This window comes from Episyrphus balteatus, chromosome 2 (genome assembly GCF_945859705.1).
Source record: "Episyrphus balteatus chromosome 2, idEpiBalt1.1, whole genome shotgun sequence".
Taxonomy (NCBI): domain Eukaryota; kingdom Metazoa; phylum Arthropoda; class Insecta; order Diptera; family Syrphidae; genus Episyrphus; species Episyrphus balteatus.
In genome coordinates this window covers 15,830,686-15,854,390 of record NC_079135.1, presented here as the reverse complement: position 1 = coordinate 15,854,390, position 23,705 = coordinate 15,830,686, and the positions used below count along the sequence as shown (strand labels likewise).

Below are 23,705 nucleotides of genomic sequence, written 5' to 3'. Positions count from 1 at the left end.
GAAACATAAATAGAAGAGATCCCAAAATTGTGATAAATTTAAAAAAAATGCATGAAATAGCGTAATTAGAGGTCTTAAAGTGTGTTTTACTAAATTGGCATTTTTTGGACTTTGTTCTCAATTTTTTTGATTTTTTTGTAACGAATATGAATCTATGAGTTCTAAATCTTTAATCTAACACCTTTTTGACATGAATTTAGCCCAATTTCTAGCTTATATACTGTTTTGAAAATTAAAATTCTATTTTAACCCTCATTCTTTCCGCCATTTTGGAGCCGCCATTTTGAATAAAAAAAAGTTGGCAGCTTTTTCGTATTCTCCATACTATAATCATTCAGTGTACCAAATTTCATGACTTTTCGTCCAGAAATGGCCGTGCAAATGAATTTTGTCGCCAAAAACGTCAAATGGCACCACTGTGCACCGCTGCACTACGTCCGCACGATGATAAAAAAATTATAAGTCAACGCACCACCTCCGCACCGTTTCATTTTGAAAATCATTAAAATTTCATTTTGAATGAAAAAAAATTCTATTCTCCTACTTATACAAATGTTTAAGTCGTTTTCAAAGTTATTTTGACTTATGTAACAAATTGCCAGTTCATGCAAACATGACTTGGTGGTCGAGTGGTGAAAGCGTTGAACTTCTAATTGAAAGTGCTCGGGTTCGAAATCTACTTCTCGTCGGTATTTTTTTTTTTTTTTTCAAAATTCCAAAATTTGGTTCATCAAAAAAATTGATTAAAACACCAACAGCTGCCTTTCGGTAATGGTATCATTTATTACTGTAAGTGTTGCCGTTGTTTTTTAATAATTTTTTTTTTATTTTGATAATTTTTTTTAGAAAACTGCCCCTCCGACCTAAACGGGCTGAGATAAACCCCCCTCCTAAAGAAAAAAATGTTCTTATTAAACTCTTCTACAAAAACCCGTTATCAAATTCTGGCGCAAAAGTTATCCTACTACATGCCAAAACAACATTTTTGTTTTATACCTAAAAGTTCGAATTTCTGTATCTGGGTTGAAATCGTAAAATTTTTTTTCTTAGCCAATTTCAAACTGATTTTCATCAAAAATACCTACCTCGTTTGATTTGGAAATAAATATTACTTTAGAATATATTTTTAAAACAGCATGTTGTTCGGGACATCTTCGGACATCTTCGGGACCTCTTCGGGACATCTTCGGGGCATCTTCGGGACTTCTTCGGGACATCTTCGGGACATGCTCGATACATTCTCGGGACATCTTCGGGACATCTTCGGGACATCTTCGGGACATCTTCGGGACATCTTCGGCACATCTTCGGGACATGCTCGGGACATCTTCGGGACATCTTCGAGACATCTTTGGGACATGCTCGTTACATTCTCGGGACATCTTCGGGACATCTTCGGGACATCTTCGGGACATCTTCGGGACATCTTCGGCACATCTTCGGCACATCTTCGGCACATCTTCGGGACATGCTCGGGACATCTTCGGGACATCTTCGGGACATCTTCGTGACATGCTCGGGACATCTTCGGGACATCTTCGGGACATCTTCAGGACATCTTCGGGACATCTTCGGGACATGCTCGGGACATCTTCGGGACATCTTCGGGACATCTTCGGGACATCTTCGGGACATCTTCGGGACATCTTCGGGACATCTTCGGGACATCTTCGGGACATCTTCGGGACATCTTCGGGACATCTTCGGGACATCTTCGGGATATCTTCGGGACATCTTCGGGACATGCTCGGGACATCTTCGGGACATCTTCGGGACATCTTCGGGACATGCTCGGGACATCTTCGGGACATCTTCGGGACATCTTCGGGACATCTTCGGGATATCTTCGAGACATCTTCGGGACATGCTCGGGACATCTTCGGGACATCTTCGGGACATCTTCGGGACATCTTCTTCTTCGGGACATCTTCGGTCAACTTCGGGACATCTTCGGGACATGCTCGGGACATCTTCGGGACATCTTCGGGACATCATCGGGACATCTTCGGGACATCTTCGGGACATCTTCGGGACATCTTCGGGACATCTTCGGGATATCTTCGGGACATCTTCTGGACATCTTCGGGACATGCTCGGGACATCTTCGGGACATCTTCGGGACATGCTAGGGACATCTTCGGGACATCTTCGGGACATCTTCGGGATATCTTCGGAACATCTTCGGGACATGCTCGGGACATCTTCGTTACATCCTCGGGACATCTTCGGGACATCTTCGGGACATCGTCGGGACATCTTCGGGACATCTTCGGGACATCTTCGGGACATCTTCGGGACATCTTCGGGACATCTTCGGGATATCTTCGAGACATCTTCGGGACATGCTCGGGACATCTTCGGGACATCTTCGGGACATCTTCGGGACATCTTCGGGACATGCTCGGGACATCTTCGGGACATCTTCGGGACATCTTCGGGACATCTTCGGGACATGCTCGGGACATCTTCGGGACATCTTCGGGATATCTTCGGGACATCTTCGGGACATCTTCGGGACATCTTCGGGACATCTTCGGGACATCTTCGGGACATGCTCGGGACATCTTCGGGACATCTTCGGGATATCTTCGGGACATCTTCGGGACATCTTCGGGACATCTTCGGGACATCTTCGGGACATCTTCGGGACACCTTCGGGACATACTCGGGACATCTTCGGGACATCTTCGGGACATCTTCGGGACACCTTCGGGACATGCTCGGGACATGCTCGGGACATCTTCGGGACATCTTCGGGACATCTTCGGGATATCTTCAGGACACCTTCGGGACATGCTCGGGACATCTTCGGGACATCTTCGGGACATCTTCGGGACATCTTCGGGACACCTTCGGGACATGCTCGGGACATGCTCGGGACATCTTCGGGACATCTTCGGGACATCTTCGGGATATCTTCGGGACATCTTCGGGACATCTTCGGGATATCTTCGGGACATCTTCGGGACATGCTCGGGACATCTTCGGGACATCTTCGGGACATCTTCGGGACATTTTCGGGACATCTTCGGGACTTCTTCGGGACATCTTCGGGACACCTTCGGGACATGCTCGGGACATCTTCGGGACATCTTCGGGACATCTTCGGGACACCTTCGGGACATGCTCGGGACATGCTCGGGACATCTTCGGGACATCTTCGGGACATCTTCGGGACATGCTCGGGACATCTTCGGGACATCTTCGGGACATCTTCGGGACATCTTCGGGACATCTTCGGGACATCTTCGGGACACCTTCGGGACATGCTCGGGACATCTTCGGGACATCTTCGGGACATCTTCGGGACGTCTTCGGGACATCTTCGGGACATCTTCGGGACATCTTCGGGACATCTTCGGGACATCTTCGGGACATCTTCGGGACATCTTCGGGACACCTTCGGGACATGCTCGGGACATGCTCGGGACATCTTCGGGACATCTTCGGGACATCTTCGGGATATCTTCGGGACACCTTCGGGACATGCTCGGGACATCTTCGGGACATCTTCGGGACATCTTCGGGACACCTTCGGGACATGCTCGGGACATGCTCGGGACATCTTCGGGACATCTTCGGGACATCTTCGGGACATCTTCGGGATATCTTCGGGACATCTTCGGAACATCTTCGGGATATCTTCGGGACATCTTCGGGACATGCTCGGGACATCTTCGGGACATCTTCGGGACATCTTCGGGACATTTTCGGGACATCTTCGGGACATCTTCAGGACATCTTCGGGACACCTTCGGGACATGCTCGGGACATCTTCGGGACATCTTCGGGACACCTTCGGGACATGCTCGGGACATGCTCGGGACATCTTCGGGACATCTTAGGGACATCTTCGGGACATGCTCGGGACATCTTCGGGACATCTTCGGGACATCTTCGGGACATCTTCGGGACACCTTCAGGACATGCTCGGGACATCTTCGGGACATCTTCGGGACATCTTCGGGACATCTTCGGGACGTCTTCGGGACATCTTCGGGACATCTTCGGGACATCTTCGGGACATCTTCGGGACATCTTCGGGATATCTTCGGGACATCTTCGGGACATCTTCGGGACATCTTCGGGACATCTTCGGGACATCTTCGGGACATCTTCGGGACATCTTCGGGACATCTTCGGGACATGCTCGGGACATCTTCGGGACGTCTTCGGGACATCTTCGGGACATCTTCGGGACATCTTCGGGACACCTTCGGGACATGCTCGGGACATGCTCGGGACATCTTCGGGACATCTTTGGGACATCTTCGGGACATCTTCGGGACATCTTCGGGACATCTTCGGGACATCTTTGGGACATCTTCGGGACATCTTCGGGACATCTTCGGGACATCTTCGGGACATGCTCGGGACATCTTCGGGACATCTTTGGGACATCTTCGGGACATCTTCGGGACATCACCGGGACGTCTTCGGGACATCTTCGGGACATCTTCGGGACACCTTCGGGACATGCTCGGGACATCTACGGGACATCTTCGGGACATCTTCGGGACATCTTCGGGACATCTACGGGACATCTTCGGGACATCTTCGGGACATCTTCGGGACATCTTCGGGATATCTTCGGGACATGCTCGGGACATCTTCGGGACGTCTTCGGGACATCTTCGGGACATCTTCGGGACATCTTCGGGACATCTTCGGGACTTCTTCGGGACATCTTCTTGACATCTTCGGGACATCTTCGGGACATGCTCGGGACATCTTCGGGACATCTTCGGGACATCTTCTGGACATCTTCGGGACATCTTCGGGTAATCTTCGGGACATCTTCGGGACATCTTCGGGACATCTTTGGGACACCTTCGGGACATGCTCGGGACATGCTCGGGACATCTTCGGGACATCTTTGGGACATCTTCGGGACATCTTCGGGACATCTTCGGGACATCTTCGGGACATCTTCGGGACATGCTCGGGACATGCTCGGGACATGCTCGGAACATGCTCGGGACATAAAAATTTTACTTGTGTATAACGCTCCAAAAAAAAGTAATATAACTTCAAAAACTTGTTACACCTTGTTTAAATACAAAAAAGCAACCACTTTTCCATCTTTTACTTCTATTAACTCTTATAAAGAATTTGACATACATATTTACAACTCCAACAAACTTGGTTAAAATATACACTATGTGCTTTAAAAAATCCAAAAATTATTGTGTGATATCCTGCTTATAAAAAACAAGAGTAGAAAGTAAAGTTTAATCCGTTCAAAGCTAACAAGTTTGTTATAAGATGTAGTGTTATGCGAGAAAATTTTGAGGTCAAGGCGGGTGTGACATTAAAACTTCCTTTCCACATACTTTCAACTTTTACTTTACCACTTTATACCTCATCTCCATATACTTACACGTGTTATTTCGTGCTAATCAGATTGTAAAATTACTCTTTAGCTGCTCCTTTAGGTTATACTATATATGGCCTTTTCCTTTTTACGCTTAAAATAAAATCCTTTTTGCTAGAGCTAGCTACTTACATACATGAATATATATATATATTTTTTTTATATTTTTAAGTTTTCCGCATCCTTCCTTGTTTTCCTTCCTACTCCTGCTACTAAAATAAAAAAAATATATTTTCTACATGAAAATGTATATAAGAAGTGAAAAACTAGTTACAATCTACTGTGTGGCATAAGGTTGTTTGAAAGAAACGGAAGTTGGCTTAGTTATAATGAGATTTTAATGGCATCCTTTTGCTGATGTTCTTGTGAACTAACGTGAATTTTCATTTCCTACATCCTCTCCTTCTTCTCCTTACTGATGGCTTGATTTTATTTTAAATGCAATTGTGGAGGATTTTTTTTGTTTTTTAATTTTATTTTTTTGTTTGTTGTGAAAAAACCTTTTTTTCAAGACTTCTTGTCCTCCCAACCAATTTTTAAGCTTTTCAAACATGGGATATAAAGTGTTGGCAGATTTCGAAGAACATTTCATTGTTTGCTTGTTGGATGGAATAAATAGTTGGAAAAGCATATTCACATACATACACACATACAAGTAATTTGTGTGTGTTTTTTGAGGGTATATTAAAAGTATTGTATGTTATTTTAAAAAAATGATGAAGGTTAAGTGTTTGCTTTACCCTTAAAAAAGCCAGGAAGTTTATTTAAATCTTTTTTACTTGAGTGTGTAAAGTTGGGGATATAGTATAAAAAGTCTGGGCTATGAAAGTTTACATAGTTAAATAAATATATGCTCTTTATTGTGCATATTTATATATTTTGTTGGTTTATTAAGCTAATAAAATCGATTTTGAGGAATCATGGCTTTTTGATTCAAGGCTTTGTCATCAAATATTACAAAAAAAAAATTAATCAAATTTTATCATGCAATGTAGAAGAACCGACCTTTCGAGTACTCTTAGCTTAAAAAATTCGAGGTTAAAATCATTGTCAATAGGGTTTTTGTGTCGCAACCTTATTGAAACTAATCAATAGATTTAACACTCATAATTTCATATTTAAGTTGAGCAAACAAATAATTCATTTTAAAAACCGCTTAGATTATGAGATTATGTAAAACATAGTTAAAGACATTAAGCCAAGAACAAGGATGGTAATAATAAGAATATAACTAGTTCAGGGGATATTATGAGAATTTTGAGTTTTTAGGCATCAAACTAATAAGTAGACTTTGAGTAGATAATCATTATACCTACTCTAAGTTTCCGTCTTATTGTACTAAGCAGTAAAATGTTGTTGTTTTGATACTTAAAAAGGTTCAAAAACAAAGACTCGATGATTCAAAATTGCTTCATTTCATTTTAACATGATAACAAAATTTTAAGAATCGACATTAAAAAATCTCATGTTTCATGTACATATTTCTATTTTTTTTTTTTATCAATTTTTTCAAAGCGCGACAATGAATTGCCTAGAAATTTTTTTTGAAGATGTGCAAAAATAATTTCTTTTAAATGTCTTACCAAATTTGAAAGATTTTCAAAAATTTGTATATGATGCCTACTAAACATTTATTTAAAAAAAAAACTGTTGCAGGAATTTTAGAAAACAGAAAATTTGTTGTTATGTAAAATAAAATGCACGACTGGGTCGCACGTACCTACTGCCTGCTCTTATGTAAATAGTTTCTTATTAATAAAAGCTTTTCAAAAATTCATAAAAGATTTTTTTAAGAAATTAAAAAAAAAAACATAAGAAATAATATGAAAAAATTGAAGCTAAAAAACATCCTCTTTAAATGATTTTGTGTTCATAATAAAGTACCTACTAAGCTATGTTATCAAATTTCTTGTGTAACAAATAATTTTTAGAATTTGTTTTGAAAATTTAATTAATTTTTAAAAATTTTCAAAAAAAAAAAATGGTAGGTACCTATGCCATTTAAAATAAAATACAAATTGACAAATAAAAACAATGTTTCAATTTATTTTTTTTTTTTAATTTGTTTCATCATCTTGTATTGCATTTATCCGTTTTCAAAAGAAATGATTTTTTGAATTTTTTGAAAACAAACATTTTTGAATATGTTTATCATAGTTGTTGTTGTTGTTGTTGGAAAAGGATGTTTCTATGTAATTTAATATTTTGTTTTATAGAATTTTAACAACTATAATAATATGTGTGTGTGTGCGAAAAATATAGAGAGTGAAATTGAATTATGAATTTACTGTACAACACTATCCTCGTAAATCTCCTCTCATCTCTATACAAGCTACTCAAAAATTTTATGATTCAAACTTTTCTATTATTACTGTGTGAGTTTTTGTTGATTCTAGCTAAAATTTTAGGGTCTCTAAAGTATGAATTAAATGAAGCAAAATATATATGGACATCGAAATAGGACATAGACAACAATTATAAGTGAATACGGAATTTGGAATAACTTTTTGTGAATTACAGAAAATTGTATTCAATTAAATTTTGTGAAAATTAAATTTAAACTCGCTTTAGAAAAAGGATTTTTCTCTACACCACACACACAGACAAATATTATATGCAAATGTATGCAGGTAGTAGGTACGAGCGTATATATTATTTGTTCATTTATATTTTCTAAAATTGCCTTGATATGAAATTGAAAAGCAAATGAGGTGAAATTTCAAATGTATTTATAAATTTCTGTATGCTTGCAAAAATTATTGTGTTAATTTTATGGAAATTTAGAAATTTTGAAAATTGAATAGATTGAAACTTAATGTTAAATAATATTTGAACTAAAATTTTTAGTGGTGGTACATCTTTACAATTAAATTAACTCAATATTTGGTTAAATACAAATCGTAATTAAGAATGCGTATTTGCACAGTTAATTCTGAGATTTATTTACCTCAGAGTAGAAATTTTGTTATTATTGTAAATACAATTCCCTTCAATAGAAAATAAATACACTAAAACATGTTAAACTCATGATAATTGAAAACAAAAAGAATATAGTTGATTTAATGTTATCTCATGAAATTTGGTGGTTAAACTTACTCAAACTTATGAAACTTAGATTTGTTGGTAAAAAAAAATACTGACAAAAACATGTTTTTCTAAATTTTTGAAAGAGTTAGTTGTGTGATAAATTTCTTATATAAACTAAATTTTTTTAACTTTTTTTTATATTTTGTATACCTATTCTGAAAGAGATTTAAAAAAAATTAGGTATATTATGTATATATTGCTCACTTTTAACTTGCTTTTAGCTGAAATGCATAGTTTTTCTTTCTTTAAAAGCTATCGTTTCAAGTTTTTGCCTATGCTTCACAATTTTTGGGGAAACCCATATAACGACTTAATTGATTGCCTTTTTTTCAGCAAGGAGATTTTTTTCTTAAACTAAATTTTTTTCTAATAATTTTTCTTAAATCGAAAGCCTGTGTAGTATGAACTCATAATTTTAAGCCAAAACTTCTTTCGAGACTTTCTTCCAAACATATCTGCTTCCAAATGTTAAGAAACAAATAAAATTTTATTAAACGAGTAGAAAATATTTACTGAAAAATATTTGTACTGGAATTAAAAAAATTTATTTTAAAGCTCGAAAACTCGAAATTGTTTTAAAATCTTACAATAACTAAATTTTTCAAGCAATTTGATCAAAATTTCGTTTTTTTTTTTTGTGTACCTTCCTATGTACTTTGAATAAAAAAAATTCCAACTAATCACTCGGATCGGATAAAATTTGTTCATTCAGCTTAAATGAACTATTTTTATTAAATGTTGACCACTTCTAACTGAGAACTCGATCTTTGAATGGAAAAGGATCTTTTTGTCTTTTATCCAGAGATCAGAAATAATAGTTAACCTTTATTTTACAACTGGTTTCTCTCTGAGAGTTACCACATTACTTTAAATAGGTTTCGGTTAAGGTTTGAGATTTATTTTTGAAAATACAAAATAAAGGTTATCGATTGAGATTTGTTTTTTTTTTTTTTCAAAATATCTCTCAAAAAAAAAATCTAAAAGATCAACCTTTACCGTTTTCGCAGAAAATAAATCAAAAATGGTTAATTCAAAGGAAAAAATCGAATATGTCAAAAATGTCTTTATTTTGCAAAAATAAATAATGTAAATTATGTTTTTTCTTAGTTTTTGTATTAAGTTCAACAACAAAAATAATAGACACTCAAAGTTCTTTGACCCAAAGTAATATCTCTTTTCGCTTAATATAAAATGTAAAGATGAAAAAAATGTCCTTTTCACTGTGATTTGAGTCGCTGGGACGACCAATGCAATTTCGAATATTTCAGGAGACCGATGTTCTAATTGTTAAATTTGCAGATGATATTTATTTTTTTCTCTCAGCGATAAATCTCACTGGTGGACCCAAACATAACAAAATACATAATAAAGGTTTCTCTCAGACCTTGAGCGAATTTTTTCTTTTTTTTTAAATAAAGGTTATTTTATGACCTTTATTGAAAATGGCAGCAAAGGTTGAGATTTATTTCTGATCTCTGTTTTTATCATCAATATTTCTTTTACCATCAAATACACTGATTGCCCAAGAAAATATAAGAATTGAATGAATTTTCCACATAAAATCTGATACGGTTTTATGAAAACAATTAATATTGTATTCTTTACATTAATTTTTAAAAATTAACCCAAAAAAAAATGGCTTTTGGTGGCTTTTGGGAGAATAAGGCGCTAAGTTAATGTTGAGTGTTTTTTTTTTCTAGTTTAATATGCTAATAAATATCTTACAAAGTTTCGATTCAATCCATCTTGCAGTTTTATTTGATCGAATTTTTGCAAATAAATTCAAGAATCACGATTTTTACTTGAAATGATCATAATTCTTTACTAAATGCAAACATTTTTTTAGTTTTTCATAACTTTTTATTAATAAAAATGATTGAATTTATGAGAAAATAGAAAAATGTCGAAATAAAATCAGCATTTCCAAAAGCCTACCAATGTTTTTCGAGTCATAAAAAAAAAATCCAAAATTAAAAAAAAAAAAATTGAAATTTTTTTTTTCTTTTTAGGTACCCATAAATTTTTATTTTTTTTGGGTACAGACATACATACGATAGCGATGTCCTTGGATCGACATCAAAGTACCCTTTAGTAAATTTTAAAATTTTGAATGAAATGTCAAAAATTAAAATTATTCCAACTATTGGAATAATTTTGGTTGATATTTTGTTTTGCATTGTGTGGTCACTGTGGCGTATGTGTAACTTTGTTAAGTATAAATTGCTCTATTCCTGAGCTTGGGTTTTCAAATATTTTTATTTTCAAACACTCTGGTGTAAAACAATTTACTTTAAGTTAATAAAAATACATCAATACTAATAAATAAAACTCATCACTATGCAAATTATCACAGTTCACATAAACCAGCTGAATAAGGAAATGGTTATTCTACAAAAACCACAATATTCTAACATTCCTAATTTATTTTTGGATTTCAACCTTATATCAATAAATTAAATTTGATCTTATTCCATTCATTTCCATTCATTTTCAAAACAAAATGGGTTATACAAACAATTAGAATAAGATTTTCAAAGCTTTTTCAAATCCCACATAGTATTTCTCTTATAATACTCTAAATCTAAATGCTCTCTCTATCTTTCTCCATTGATTTTTAAATACAAAGGAGCATAAAAGGTAAAAACAACAAATCCCTCAACAAAAAACATTAAGACTTAAAAGATAGGTACACCATCCTAAACTCCAAATTACCCCCAAAAGACTCCCTTATAGAATATTGAATAGAACACATATATCCCTCTCGGGGGGGGGGGGCTTTCTAAAATTCTAAAACATTAGACTGATTCCATCCAACCAACACAAAACCCCAAGAACCAAATCGATAACAATTCACATCACAACAAAACAAACGACGTCGACAACGATGACAACTAATAGTGGAAACAGAGAGAAATACTTTATAGAAAATACTCTCGGAATCAAAAGAGAAGAAATAACAAAAGCAAAAGCGATACCATAAGAATACCCCATATTGGCTTTGTAATCCTTAAAATTGTCATCAGCTTTAGATAAACAAAAAGAAGAAAAAAAAAAAATAACATCACCATCATATAAGGAAGAAAAACCTTCTTCCTCTCGCTTTTATATGTATATCCTTTTCCATTGAATCCTTGTCGTATATATGGTGTATTGGTAACATGTTGTACGTTTTGAAACGCTTTTATACCGATTCATTTCGTCTAAAGGATGTTTTTGTAGCGAATTAGTAAAACACACAATATATATACAGATACATGTACATTACTCTCCTACTACTACTTTTTGATATCCTTGCTTTAAACAGTAAACAAAATCTGATGGAGCTTTTGTGTATAGTGTGTCGTCCATGTGTCTTTACTATATGGCAATTCCAATTTAAAGTCGTTGCGGTAAAAGGATGTACCCATACAGAATGTGAAAAGGACTTTACACACCGACGACAATGATGCTTTGTTGCATTTCTTAATACCACAAGCTTACCTATACTCACCCACCCAAGTCCTAACGTACACCTACCTCTGCTATAAAATTTTTGTCCTTATACAATACATCCATTGTAGAGGTCCAAAGGCGGAATAACATAGTAAATCAATTGAACTGTAACAGCATCCTTGATCCTTTGGCCCCATTCACACACCATAATAAATAAATGTACTTATATTGCGAGCTTGTATATGTGTGTAGTGTAAAAAAAAAACTAACCCAACTAACACTAAACGAGAGTGAACTATAAAAATAAAACCCAAATAACACAGAGAAAAGAATATCCTTTTTTTTTTAGTAATTTTTATTTGTGTGTGTGTTAAAGTGTTTAGTTTTTTTTTCTTTATTTTTTCTTCTAAACGAATCCTTTTATATCTAATTCTAGTGCCAACAGCAACAATACTTGGTGGACCAGACTTGTATGTGGATAAAGGAAGCACCATTAATCTGACATGTGCAATAAAGTTTAGTCCAGAGCCACCGACACATATATTTTGGTATCATCAAGATAAGGTAAGTCTATATGGTCTTTTATATCTCCAGTCTCAGTATAGCTATACCTACTTACAAAGCTTACAAAAAAAAAAAGGACAAATCACACACTTTAGAGAGATAGACCGAGAGCGTGGGAGAGAAACTCTTAGACTTTTAGAGGACAGAATGAAAAGGTATTTCCTTGCAGAAAGACTGGACCACTAACTCACCATCAGCATGGTTGTCCAAGATAGCGTGTCCCCATTTTATACATTTACAAGCCAATGCAGAGAAGAACAAGTAGAAGGCAAAAGTTTTCTTTGTAAATTGCTCTTTGGTATAAGGGATAACAGATTGGCCCTTTGATTATTGTCCTTATTTTGCTTCTTCTTATTCGTTGTGTCGCTTCTTAACTATTAGATAGAAAAAAAAAAAAAAAATAATGGGAAAACGGGATTAAGTTTCATTATGAAATGAAAAAGGATTTTCTCTGTTCTTTTTGTAGTTTGTTCCGTTTGAGAGATTAAACGTAAAATGGTTCGTTATTTTACTTTCTTTTTTTTTAATAATATAGTTTATATAGCACTTAAAATTTTGATCCTTAAAGAAGGTTTATATTTTTTGATTTTCTTGAGAAGATGAGATTGAAAAGGATATTTTGCAGCTATTTTCATAAATACATAGCAAGAGTGTCAAACGATAACCTTTTTGGATTCATAAATCATATCTTATAGTGACAAGACAATGAACGGCGTTGGTTGTTTAACCTTATTTTTCTATTATTTATTGGTCATTATGTCTGTACTTTGATAAGGGATATGTTGTGTTGAAAAAAAACATGCATAATGAAAGTTTTTTATGGTTATCCAAAAAAGAACAGTTAAATTATGTAAATTTTGTCTAGAGTCTAGACTGTTAAATAGCTTTTAATGTTTTTTGTGGTATCAAAATTGTACTTTTCAGTATTATTTTTTTAATAAGGTGTAAAAAATTGTCTGCTAGAAAGTTGTAAATTGGCTTGATAAATTTTAGTTAACTTAATTATCTACACAATTTACCTGTGCAATGAAGAAGAGTTTATTAAACTTTTGACATGTGCTTAAAAATCAAACAACAAATTATATACATTTATGCTAATGCATAATTATTTTGACCGCAAAGCACTTCAACAATATACTGAACATAATTAATAGTTGAATAATTAAAAAAAAAAAACATGATTTGAAAAATATATGATTTGTTTAACAAACAAAAAAAAAATAGTTACGCATACGCCATAGTGACCGGTCAAAGTTTTTTTTTTATTTTAAAGAATGGTGGTAATTAAAAATAACTAAAAACATTTTCATAAAAAAAAATATATCAAAATGACATATCTCTACAAAGAATCTCCGTACAATTTCCACTTGAAATTTGATTCAAATTTTTAAGGAATTATTTTGCAAAGAAATACGTATATGGATTTTTCGATTTATTACACAGAACGAATTTTCAAGTATTTCAAATGCATGCCAAATCCTTATAGGTATGATGTTTTAAAGACTTGAGTTTTGGTTCAGATTTCTTGCACTCAATTTAAAATAACACTGGTCTGCAAGGAAATCCTCCTTTAAAAAAAACTATACTTTTCTAAAGGATTGATCTAGCACGTCACGTTTTTTTTATATATTTTCGTTAGAAAATCTAAAAAACCCATTTTTTTGCTGTTTTCGAAGAAATATTTTGGCATAATGTAATATTTTTCAATTTAAATTGTTACGGTTTATGAAAGAACTTATTTTTGTCTTCCAAATTCAGTTTCAATCTTCTCAATATTTTTTTTCTTCTCCGAGATATCTTAATTTAAGTAAGTTTAGTAGGTTTGGCATATCTTACCATAAAAAAACTGATCTCTAAAAATTAATATATCTTTCTCCCAAAACAAAAATATACTTTTTTAATGGACTTTAGTGTGCTGATTTTGAATAAGAACTCTAAATATTTCGGTCAGCTCTGGTTTGTGAGACAGGGTAGTTTTTTTTGAGATTTTCTAAGAAAAAACTTGATTTTGTGATACTTTAATGCGAATATCTCAAAATCCTCACGTGATAGAATTTTTTTGACTATAAGAAACTATACGAAACTATAAGAAAAGTATACTTTTTTTTCTAGGAGAAACAAATCTGAAGCTTTACAAGGCAGTATATCGAATGGTTTATTACAAATAAGATATTTCTAAATAGATAAATAGTATATAAAATTACAAAACACTTAAAAATTTTGTTTAATGTATTTTATTATGGGTTTCTTTACATATTTTACTTTTTAAATATAATGGGGGTTGATATTTTACATTTTCCTTAATTAAGGTGTTTTTGTTCATGTAGGATTTACTAAAAAGTGAAGGATTTCGATATTTCTGCTTTTTTTGTAAATCAGTATTTTTAAATATGAGTAAACATTAATGTAAAAAGACATATTTGGTGTCAATCGATAGGCCATATAAGTCCTCCAAATTTGAGCTCAATGCCACAAATAGTTTTAATTTTGCACGAGTTCAAATGAATCTAAAAGGTTGATTTTTTAGAAACTACCCACATTTCTCAAAAATCATTTTTACAAAAATGGTACCTGATAGAATTTTTCTAAAACCAGGTTTTAAAGGAGAAAAAAAAAGTTAAATTTTGCAGAAGAGTGTAATTTTTCTTATTTCTAACCTTCAAAAGAATTTTATTTTAAAAAAGTAGAGTTTTTAAGATTTGTATGGTATCCTTTAAAAGGGATTGTAAGAACTCATTTTGGTTTAATGCATTAGACTTCCATTACAAATCAAAAAACAAAAATATTTAGGTATTGCAAATAAAATAATTTTGTATATTTTGCATTACAGAAAAATGTTAGATAGTTATTGTAAATAAAAAATTATTTGCATCAACAAAATTATCTTCAAAATGCGTGCATTATTATTTGTCGAATTTCTTACAATTTTTACAACATATTGGCCTATTAAGATCTTTCATAATATAAAGTGAGGTAAAAAAAAAATGATAAAAAACCAAGGAGAACCACTTTGATTATTTTTGTAATATCTAACTGCATTTTAAATAAAGAATTATCTAAAACATTAAATATAGCTATTTTTTTTTTTTTTTTTCGTTGCATTTTAAGATTTTACCTGATGCAGTTTTTTATTGTTTTTTTTTCGGAAAAATTGTAGATTTCTCCTTTTTTTGAAACTCTTTTAAAAATTTATATATAGGAAAGCAATATGTAACTTAATCCCAAAAAGTGTCAAATTTGTCAATTTCATTCTCATTTTGATCACCCACAGTTTTCGAAAATAAAATAGTTTTTTTTTTGTATTTTAAGAAAAAAATGTTTAAAAAAAACCCCCAAAGATGATCATTTTAAAAATCGCAATTATCTAAAATGGCAACCTTTCAAAAAGTATCTATTATAAAAAAAATATTTTTTTGGTACTTGAGCTCTTAGTCCAGTCAAAGCGTCATTTGACCTTGCGCACAGAGGCACTGTCAGGTTTGATTTCATAGATCGATAGAGCTATATTTTTATAAGGCTTAAACCCAATTTCTCAGCACATGATCATTCTTTTTTAGCGGAGTTATTCACAAAATGGCATTTTTTGGGATATTTTACTTCTAAGCTAATATTTTCGCTCCAGTTACATATGTCGTACACCAAAAAATTAACATACATTGTCTTCCTAATAATATTTTCTATCGTTTAAGAGTAATTTCATTGTATTTAAATGAGTAGCTATAAAATGGCAGCCAGTTTAAATCAAATTCTAGTTGTTAAAAAACACATTTTCGTTTTTATTTCGAAAAAAGCTTATATTACTACAGGCTCAAGTGGGAACAACCTCAAATATGCAATTATCTATGATAAATTTACCTGAATTACAGAGTGCTAGACAAACTTAATCCTCATACAAATTTAAAATAGTTGAAAGCACATTATTTAAGAAAATGTATTATAAAATAGAAATTTCATCTAAAATTAAGGGTTACTAAAAATAGCTACCAAATGTCAAAAAAAAAAAAATAAAACTGCAAATTAACAAACGACTTCACATAAAAACTTCAAACACGATGTCAATACATTTTGGGTGAAATCTTTGAAAAAGTGTCAAAGGAATGAAATATTTCTAGCACTCGAAGACGGAGATTCATATTCTGATTAAATATCAAACCAAAATTTTATCTTCATTAATTACATCGTCCCCTTTAAATCAAAGTGACATAAATGTAAGTCAATTGTTTTTCTTTTTAAAATCTATTATTATTTTTGTTATGAAATTAGAAAATTTTTCTTAAAGTGATGGTTCTAAAAATAATGTGTAGGTTTAATGTGATTTTAAAAATAAAGTATTTAAAATTTTGAATTATGTCTCTTTGCCTTTTCATTTCTAGTTACTATTTTGGACATCAAATTCAAGTTGTGCAAATCCTAAAAATAATAGGTCACTATGGCGTATGCGTAACTTTTTCTATAGGTTTTTCTATTTTTGAATACAAATGTTTAAATTGCTGATTAAATAATAAAAAAAAAGTGTTATAACACATTTTTTTATATTTAACCAATATGGAGGACTAACATAATAGCCACCTAGAGACTGAAATTGTTCTTTTTTATTTGATTACATATGAGCTAAGCATTTCGATACATTTTATGAACAAAATTCTTGCAAGCTTTAAGTATTTTTCCTATGGATTTAAAAATATATTATTTTTTTTTTTTCTTTTTTTAGGTCATCAGCGAAGACTCCGAACGTGGAGGCATCACATTCATCACAAGTATATCAGATGATCCTAAATCAATACTTCTCATCGACGATGCTGATTTACCTGATTCAGGCAAATATTCCTGCTATCCATCGAATACTGAAATAGCTAGCATACGCGTTCATGTGCTTCAAGGTAATATACAACAATAACAAAAATACTTCAATTATACTTTTTTCATAGAAATAATAAGCTTATCTCGGGTAGGTTAACGCGCGTAGCTAACGAAAGACCAGGCGTGCTTAAGAACCTAATTTTGCTGGTTATAACCTAACAAAAACTTTTTCCTTAAGATTATTCTCTATCTTGCACTCTCGAAGAATAATCTAACCATAACCATTTGAGAACTCTAATATGGAACTTCTTAGAGGTACACATCTATTGTGTATAGTCTTATAGATCGGAGATATCATTATTAAAGCAGCTTTTAAAATTGCCATAAGGAAGAAGCCACCCTTAACAGAGTTGATAGTGACACATTAAGTTATACTACATTTACCATCGCATCGTGTCGTGGTTACGTTACAGCACCAAGCGAAGAGATTCCATCGATAAGGACACACACAAAACTGAGAGTGGCTCCTCTTATGCCATGTTTTTACCTACTACGTTTTCTATATGTAGTATACTAGCAAGGAGCAAAAACATCCTTCGCTACACTTACTAACATTTATTTAGGGGTCTATATTTGTACGATAAGAATTTTGTTCCTTGAAGCGCATAGTTGCACGAATATGTTCGCAATCTGAATCAGCGATATTTGGAGAAGGGTCTTGCGGGCGTGCAAGTGAATGTTTCAAGTGAATTTAGTTCTCTGCTACGAGCATCGACCAAAAGACCGAAGTAAGCAGCAGCATCGTCCTCGTCATTCTCCGAAATCTGCACGTTTTCAGTTCAGAGCCAGAGTCAGGAATATACGTTATAGAAGTAGAAACAGCAGCACAGAAACAGGCAGGATGTGTATACGTTTGCATCCTGATGATGGGGTCCTTTATAACGGAGGTGGTGGGGGTGGCTGTTGATGATGATGATGTTGATGATGCTGGGTGTTTGGGATGTACATTCTTACACCTTAGTTGAAGCAGTGAATATATGTTTGGTGTTCCATTGACTGTTCAAGATCTCTCTCAAGAGTATAGTTGATGAGTTGTACATGATGACCCACATTTTTTCTGTCTTTTTTTTTTTTTTTTGTATTTTTGAAAAAGAGAACCTTATCAGTGATGACATTTTTGCAAAGAACAAAAATAGGTGATGCGATGCACCCATCAAGTCAGAACAAACCAAACAGAGAAACGAAAATGTGAAAAATACGTGACTTTAATGCGAATTTTCATAATTTTTGGTCGAAAAAAAAAACAGAAAAAAAAACAAAAAAAAAAAAATATATGGATATACACTTCAACCATAACAATCTTTGAGGATTCACTTTTTTTTTAATGAATTATTATTGCAAGTTTAATAAAATGCAACCATATGCAAGTTTTGAGAGGAAGAAAATTTGTTTTTTTTTTTCTTGTAATTTGAGTTGCATTTACTGGAAAAAACATTGATTGAAATGGAAAACAAAAAAAAAAAATTGAAATGCAAATTATGATGAAAAACACAAAATTGCATTATTGTGAAATTCTTGTGAGGACAATAGACAAATTGGATGATATAATATAAGGTCAATTTGAATAAATTTAAAGTACAATTGTACACAACCATGACATACATATAATAGAATAGAAATAGTTCATTTGGATAGTATTCAATGGAAATTATATGAGCTTTAGGGACAAATTGTTTTTAACAATATTTCAATTCTATTGAAATTTTTTTTTGTTTCCTTTTAAACTAGGATGTCAATTTGAGTGAATAGAAAAAATTCTAGAATCGGGTTTGTAATGGAATAAAATTTGTTTCCCAGAGCTTTTAACGATTCATTTTTGTTTTTTCAGTTCCTTCAATGGAAAATATAGAAAATTCAAAGCAAAAATTTTTACATTTTTCTCAAAAAATTCCTGAATGTTTGCTTTGTAGTGTCGAATATTTGAATTTTATAAACATAACACAACACCATTTGCGAGGAAATTTGTATTTACTAAAATATAAGTGAAGTGTTTTGTTATTAGTAAGAACTGACCAATAAATGTTTTATTTTTTCTGTATTAAAAGTTAAAAACGCAATTTCTTGGAATTTTGAAATAAAACAACAATTTTAAAATTTTAAGTGGTTTGTTTGAGGAATTTTTCCAACACGTCACAGCTATTATTATTTTTTTTTTAAAGATTAAATAGTTGATTAATAACACTGTGTTTCAAAATATACTCGGGCGGAGACCTATCACGTTTTGTAGAGCTAATCACACTGATAACGAAACGGTATTTAAAAAGTCCCTAACACCACCAAAATCTGGAATTATTGGAAAAAAAACGGTTTTTTGGACCTTCACCCATTGAAAAAATTCTAGTTTTGTCAAATTTTTACCCATTTTTGATTTAATTTCTGATAGAAGATATAATTTTACCTTTTAAAAAATGTATAAAACATGTGATTCGGTTAAAGCACCTATAATTTATAAGCTGTAAAAGTTCAAAAATTCCATTTTTTTAAAGTACCTACATGTTTTCAAAACAACATTCTGTTTTAAAAAAAATATTTTTAAATAATATTTATATCCAAATAAAACGAGGTGTTTTTTATGTAAATCAGTTAAAAATTGGCTTAGAAAAAAAAATGTATAATTTAGACAACATGAATTTTAGGAACTAACAGCAAGTTCATGCAACCCATTCGAATATTTAACCTTGTTTTTAAAATTTGAAATATTTTTAAATATATTATTATATATTATTTTTGTACAAAAACGTTTTAGCAACTTTAAATAATAATATTTTAAAAACAAAAAAATTCAAAAAAGGGCCAATTTTTAGTAAATGAAAGATTAGATGAAGTGACATTTTTTTTAAAAAGAGTAATCAGCGCAGCGTTTAAAGTTTTTGCTTCCCTTTATAAGTACAAAAAATGGTATGCCAGTATTAAGAAATTATTCATCAACACAATGAAATAAAATTTCAAAAAGATTAATCAAACAGTTTTAAATATATGAATCGTTTATTTCAGAAACAGCATAAGTCCATGAGCACTAACTTTTCAGGAGCAACAAAAAACTGTTTTTTATGTTAAAACTCCACAACACTTCAAATTTAGAGTATGCCGAGTCATAATCTAGCTAAAGACACATTTAAAAACCTTTAAAATATTTTTTTCAAGTCTTAGCGGGTTTTTAAGCCTTTAAGGTCGCTGGACTTATGTCGTTTCTGCTCAAAACGAAATTTTTTTGGTAAAACTTTTGTTTTTATTTAGCTATAGTTTTCGAACCCAGCTTTTGATTTTAATAAATCAAATAGCAGTAGATAAATGTATTACTTAAAGGCTTGCGTGTCATGATGTTTGCCAAAATAATTTAAAACTGGTAAAATGTCATATAATTCAAGAGTTAAAAATTCTGCCACAGCGAGAGATCTGGCTATAAATTTTGAATCCTGAGTTTAATTTTAATGAATTTAATAGATATAGATAGAATAATTACTTACCTTTTTAAAGATGTATAACAAAAGGGGGTGCGTGTCAAGATTGCTGCCAAAATAATTTAAAACTGGTAAAAAGTCATGTATTTAACAGTAAAAAATGTTGTCACCGGGTGAAATCTTTATATACATTTTAAACCCTTTCCTTTCAGTTTTCGTATTTTGGGGGGTCTGACATACTTAATTTATTTCCAGAAGATGAATAACTATATACATATAAATGAGAAATTTCAAAAAAAAAAAAATTTTGGGAAAAATGGACTTATGCTGTTTCTGAAATAAACGATTCATATGTAGTACATAAATTGATTTTTCAAAAAAAAAAATTTTCTTTTCTAAAAATTTTGCAAAGTATTAAAGATAAACAAAAACATTTAGTTCAAAAAATCAAAAATAAAAAAAAAAAAATGGTTCTATGATAAAGACCGGTAGTGTCAATTCAATAACAAATTTTTTTTTGTAATTCAAAAGTCAATTTTATTTGTGACATTCACATTACACAAATTTTGTTTTCATAAAAATCTTTAAAGGCACTTTTGAGTAAATAATTACTTTTATTTTGTTTAAAAAATAAAAATAAAAATATAATTCCATCTTCCCCTCTAGGGGATGGCGGAAACTATTTTTTTGAAAGATTATTATATAAAAAAAATTAAAGAAAAAAAAACATTGACAAATAAAAAATACAATTTCGTTGAACACATAAAAATGCTACTAATAAATAAAAAGAACTAGATTTATGGGAATAAAAACTTTAATTACATCTATCAACTTTGAACCACGTTATAGTGTTTGCGAATTTCCAACATCCGGCGAAGAAGGCGAATTATAATTATTCTCTATAAATACACTATGCGTCACATCAATACATTTCTGTGATATTATTTGGTAAAATAAAACTTATTCCACCCACTTACAATAAAATATTTTCAATATTTTGCTAAAAAAAAAACTACAATTTAATTTAATTAGTTTCTATTTCAAAAACTTTTCTTGTTATTCATAAATTGGCTGCGGTTAGCACCAAACTAACTTCCCCCAAGGACTCGGTTTAAAGTAAGCTTTCACGTTTTTTACCCCATACATTTCTATAGTAAACTTTGAGTTTTGAAATATGTATTTATAATAGGGCAAAGTTTAAAATAATCGCGGTCTTACGGTGGATTGAAACAAAACCTATAGAAACATAGATTCACAGGAAATTATATTTTATACAATATTTGTGTGCTGATTAAAAAAAAAATCCTAAACCAGATTTATTGTCATTCCTAAAGATATTGGATTTCAATATGATTCTTATCCATATTTGCAAAAAAAAAAAAAAAATTAGAATAAAAACAAACGTCTTATTTGTAATCCAATGTCTATAAGCTCTTTTGTTAAAGTTTATCCTTTACCATTGTTTAGCATTTCGAAGAGATTTAGTTTGTTCAACTGTTCGCTAATTCCCTGGCCAATTCCTTGTGTCTATAACCATATTCCACTTTGTTAAACAATCGCTAAATTAAAACCAAGAATTCTGTAAAGCTTGACTAATTTATTAGCAACTCTTTCGTTGTTTCTATTCTGTCTTCACAACCAAAATCCCCAGTGAGTGTTTTAAACTATTTATACTTGAAGCAAACTCTGCGCATAAAAGTTGATTCCTTTTATAAAACCAAAGTATATACCATCTAACCAAGCTTGCTCCTGCTGCTGCTGCTTTCTCAGTTCTCATGCCTCAGGAGTTATCCATATTCTAGCTCCTTTTTGTAAAATTGTGTGGCTGCTTCAACTAACCATAAACGCGCCATAGTATTCCAACTACAACTGTTTTACATTTTGAATTAATTTATTTTTTGAATTTTTCTACAATTACTATGCGATACATGGAGCGAGAAAGTTTTTTGTTTTTTTTTTGTATTTCTTCTATTTTTCCACGTTGTTTACCGCCACAAGCCATTGTATAACATTTAACGTTTCAACTGATTCATTTATGCAACATAGTTGCAACAGCAGCTACACAACGATATATGTATATAGCTTAGCTACATAGAAAAGCAAGGACTTTTCTTGCAAAAAGTATATTTTTCTCCACCTGAACTGGAAAACTGGTTGTTTTTTTTTGTCCTTTCTTATGTTTTTTTTTTTATTTTTTTTAACTTTCTTTACAGGTGAGCGACCAGAAGCAATGCAAACTAATGCTGCCACACCAACAATGCTAACATCTAAGCTAACATTTGGCGTTTTTCATATAACGTTGTTCCTGCATTTGATACTGTTGCTATGTAAGTTGTTACGTGAAAATACCATTTTCAGATGTGTTTCCAACCGGCAAACAAACAAACAAAAACAACAACAATCACAACAATACCAGCAAAATCAAAAGCAAAACCAAAGTCCTTTAAAGTCAACAAGGAACGGTTACACGCATCAGCTGTTGTTGGAACATGTACGGTGATAATTTTTTTTTTGTGTTTTTCTATATTTCAAATGCGCTTGCATAAATTTTTACTTTTAAATTTTATACTTAAATAGAATTTTTTATATAAAATTATTATAATTTTTTTTTATTATTTTTAAAAGCGTTTAAAAGGTATTTAAAAATATCAAGGACATTCGTAGAAAAGATAAAAAAAAAAAATAGAAGACATAATTAAATAAAAATTAAAAACAAAAAAAAAACTATTGTAAATAATTAAAACAAATTATAAAATAAGTTAAGATATAAAATTATAATTAAATTTTATGAAAATGTATTAAATTGTTACAGATGTAAGTAGATATGAACATATTCTTAAATAAATAAAAAAAAAAAAAAACTAAATTGATATTTAGAATAAGCTTAGCCGATTTTTTAAATTCTTTTCATAAGCTTATACGAATTAAAATTTTAATTTTTTTTCTATTAAGCGAAAATATATTGTTTTTTTTTTTCATAAATGAGT

At 32.1% G+C, this 23,705-nt stretch overlaps 1 protein-coding gene across 3 annotated transcripts in view; it reads left to right on the top strand.

Moving 5' to 3' along the window:
* The window catches only part of LOC129912345 (zwei Ig domain protein zig-8), a 312,649-nt gene extending 289,335 nt beyond the window's left edge, over window positions 1-23,314 (top strand). For 2 of the 3 annotated variants that reach the window (XM_055990562.1, XM_055990561.1), the window contains 3 exons: window positions 12,330-12,457; window positions 17,169-17,337; window positions 22,932-23,314. In XM_055990562.1, coding sequence (XP_055846537.1) covers window positions 12,330-12,457; window positions 17,169-17,337; window positions 22,932-23,218 — 584 coding nt within the window. In that variant the 3' untranslated portion in view covers window positions 23,219-23,314. Of the gene's footprint in view, window positions 1-12,329; window positions 12,458-17,168; window positions 17,338-17,409; window positions 18,365-22,931 lie in introns of those variants that run through there. The other variant, XM_055990563.1, reaches the window with a different exon arrangement.
* The last annotated feature ends 391 nt before the right edge of the window (window positions 23,315-23,705 follow it).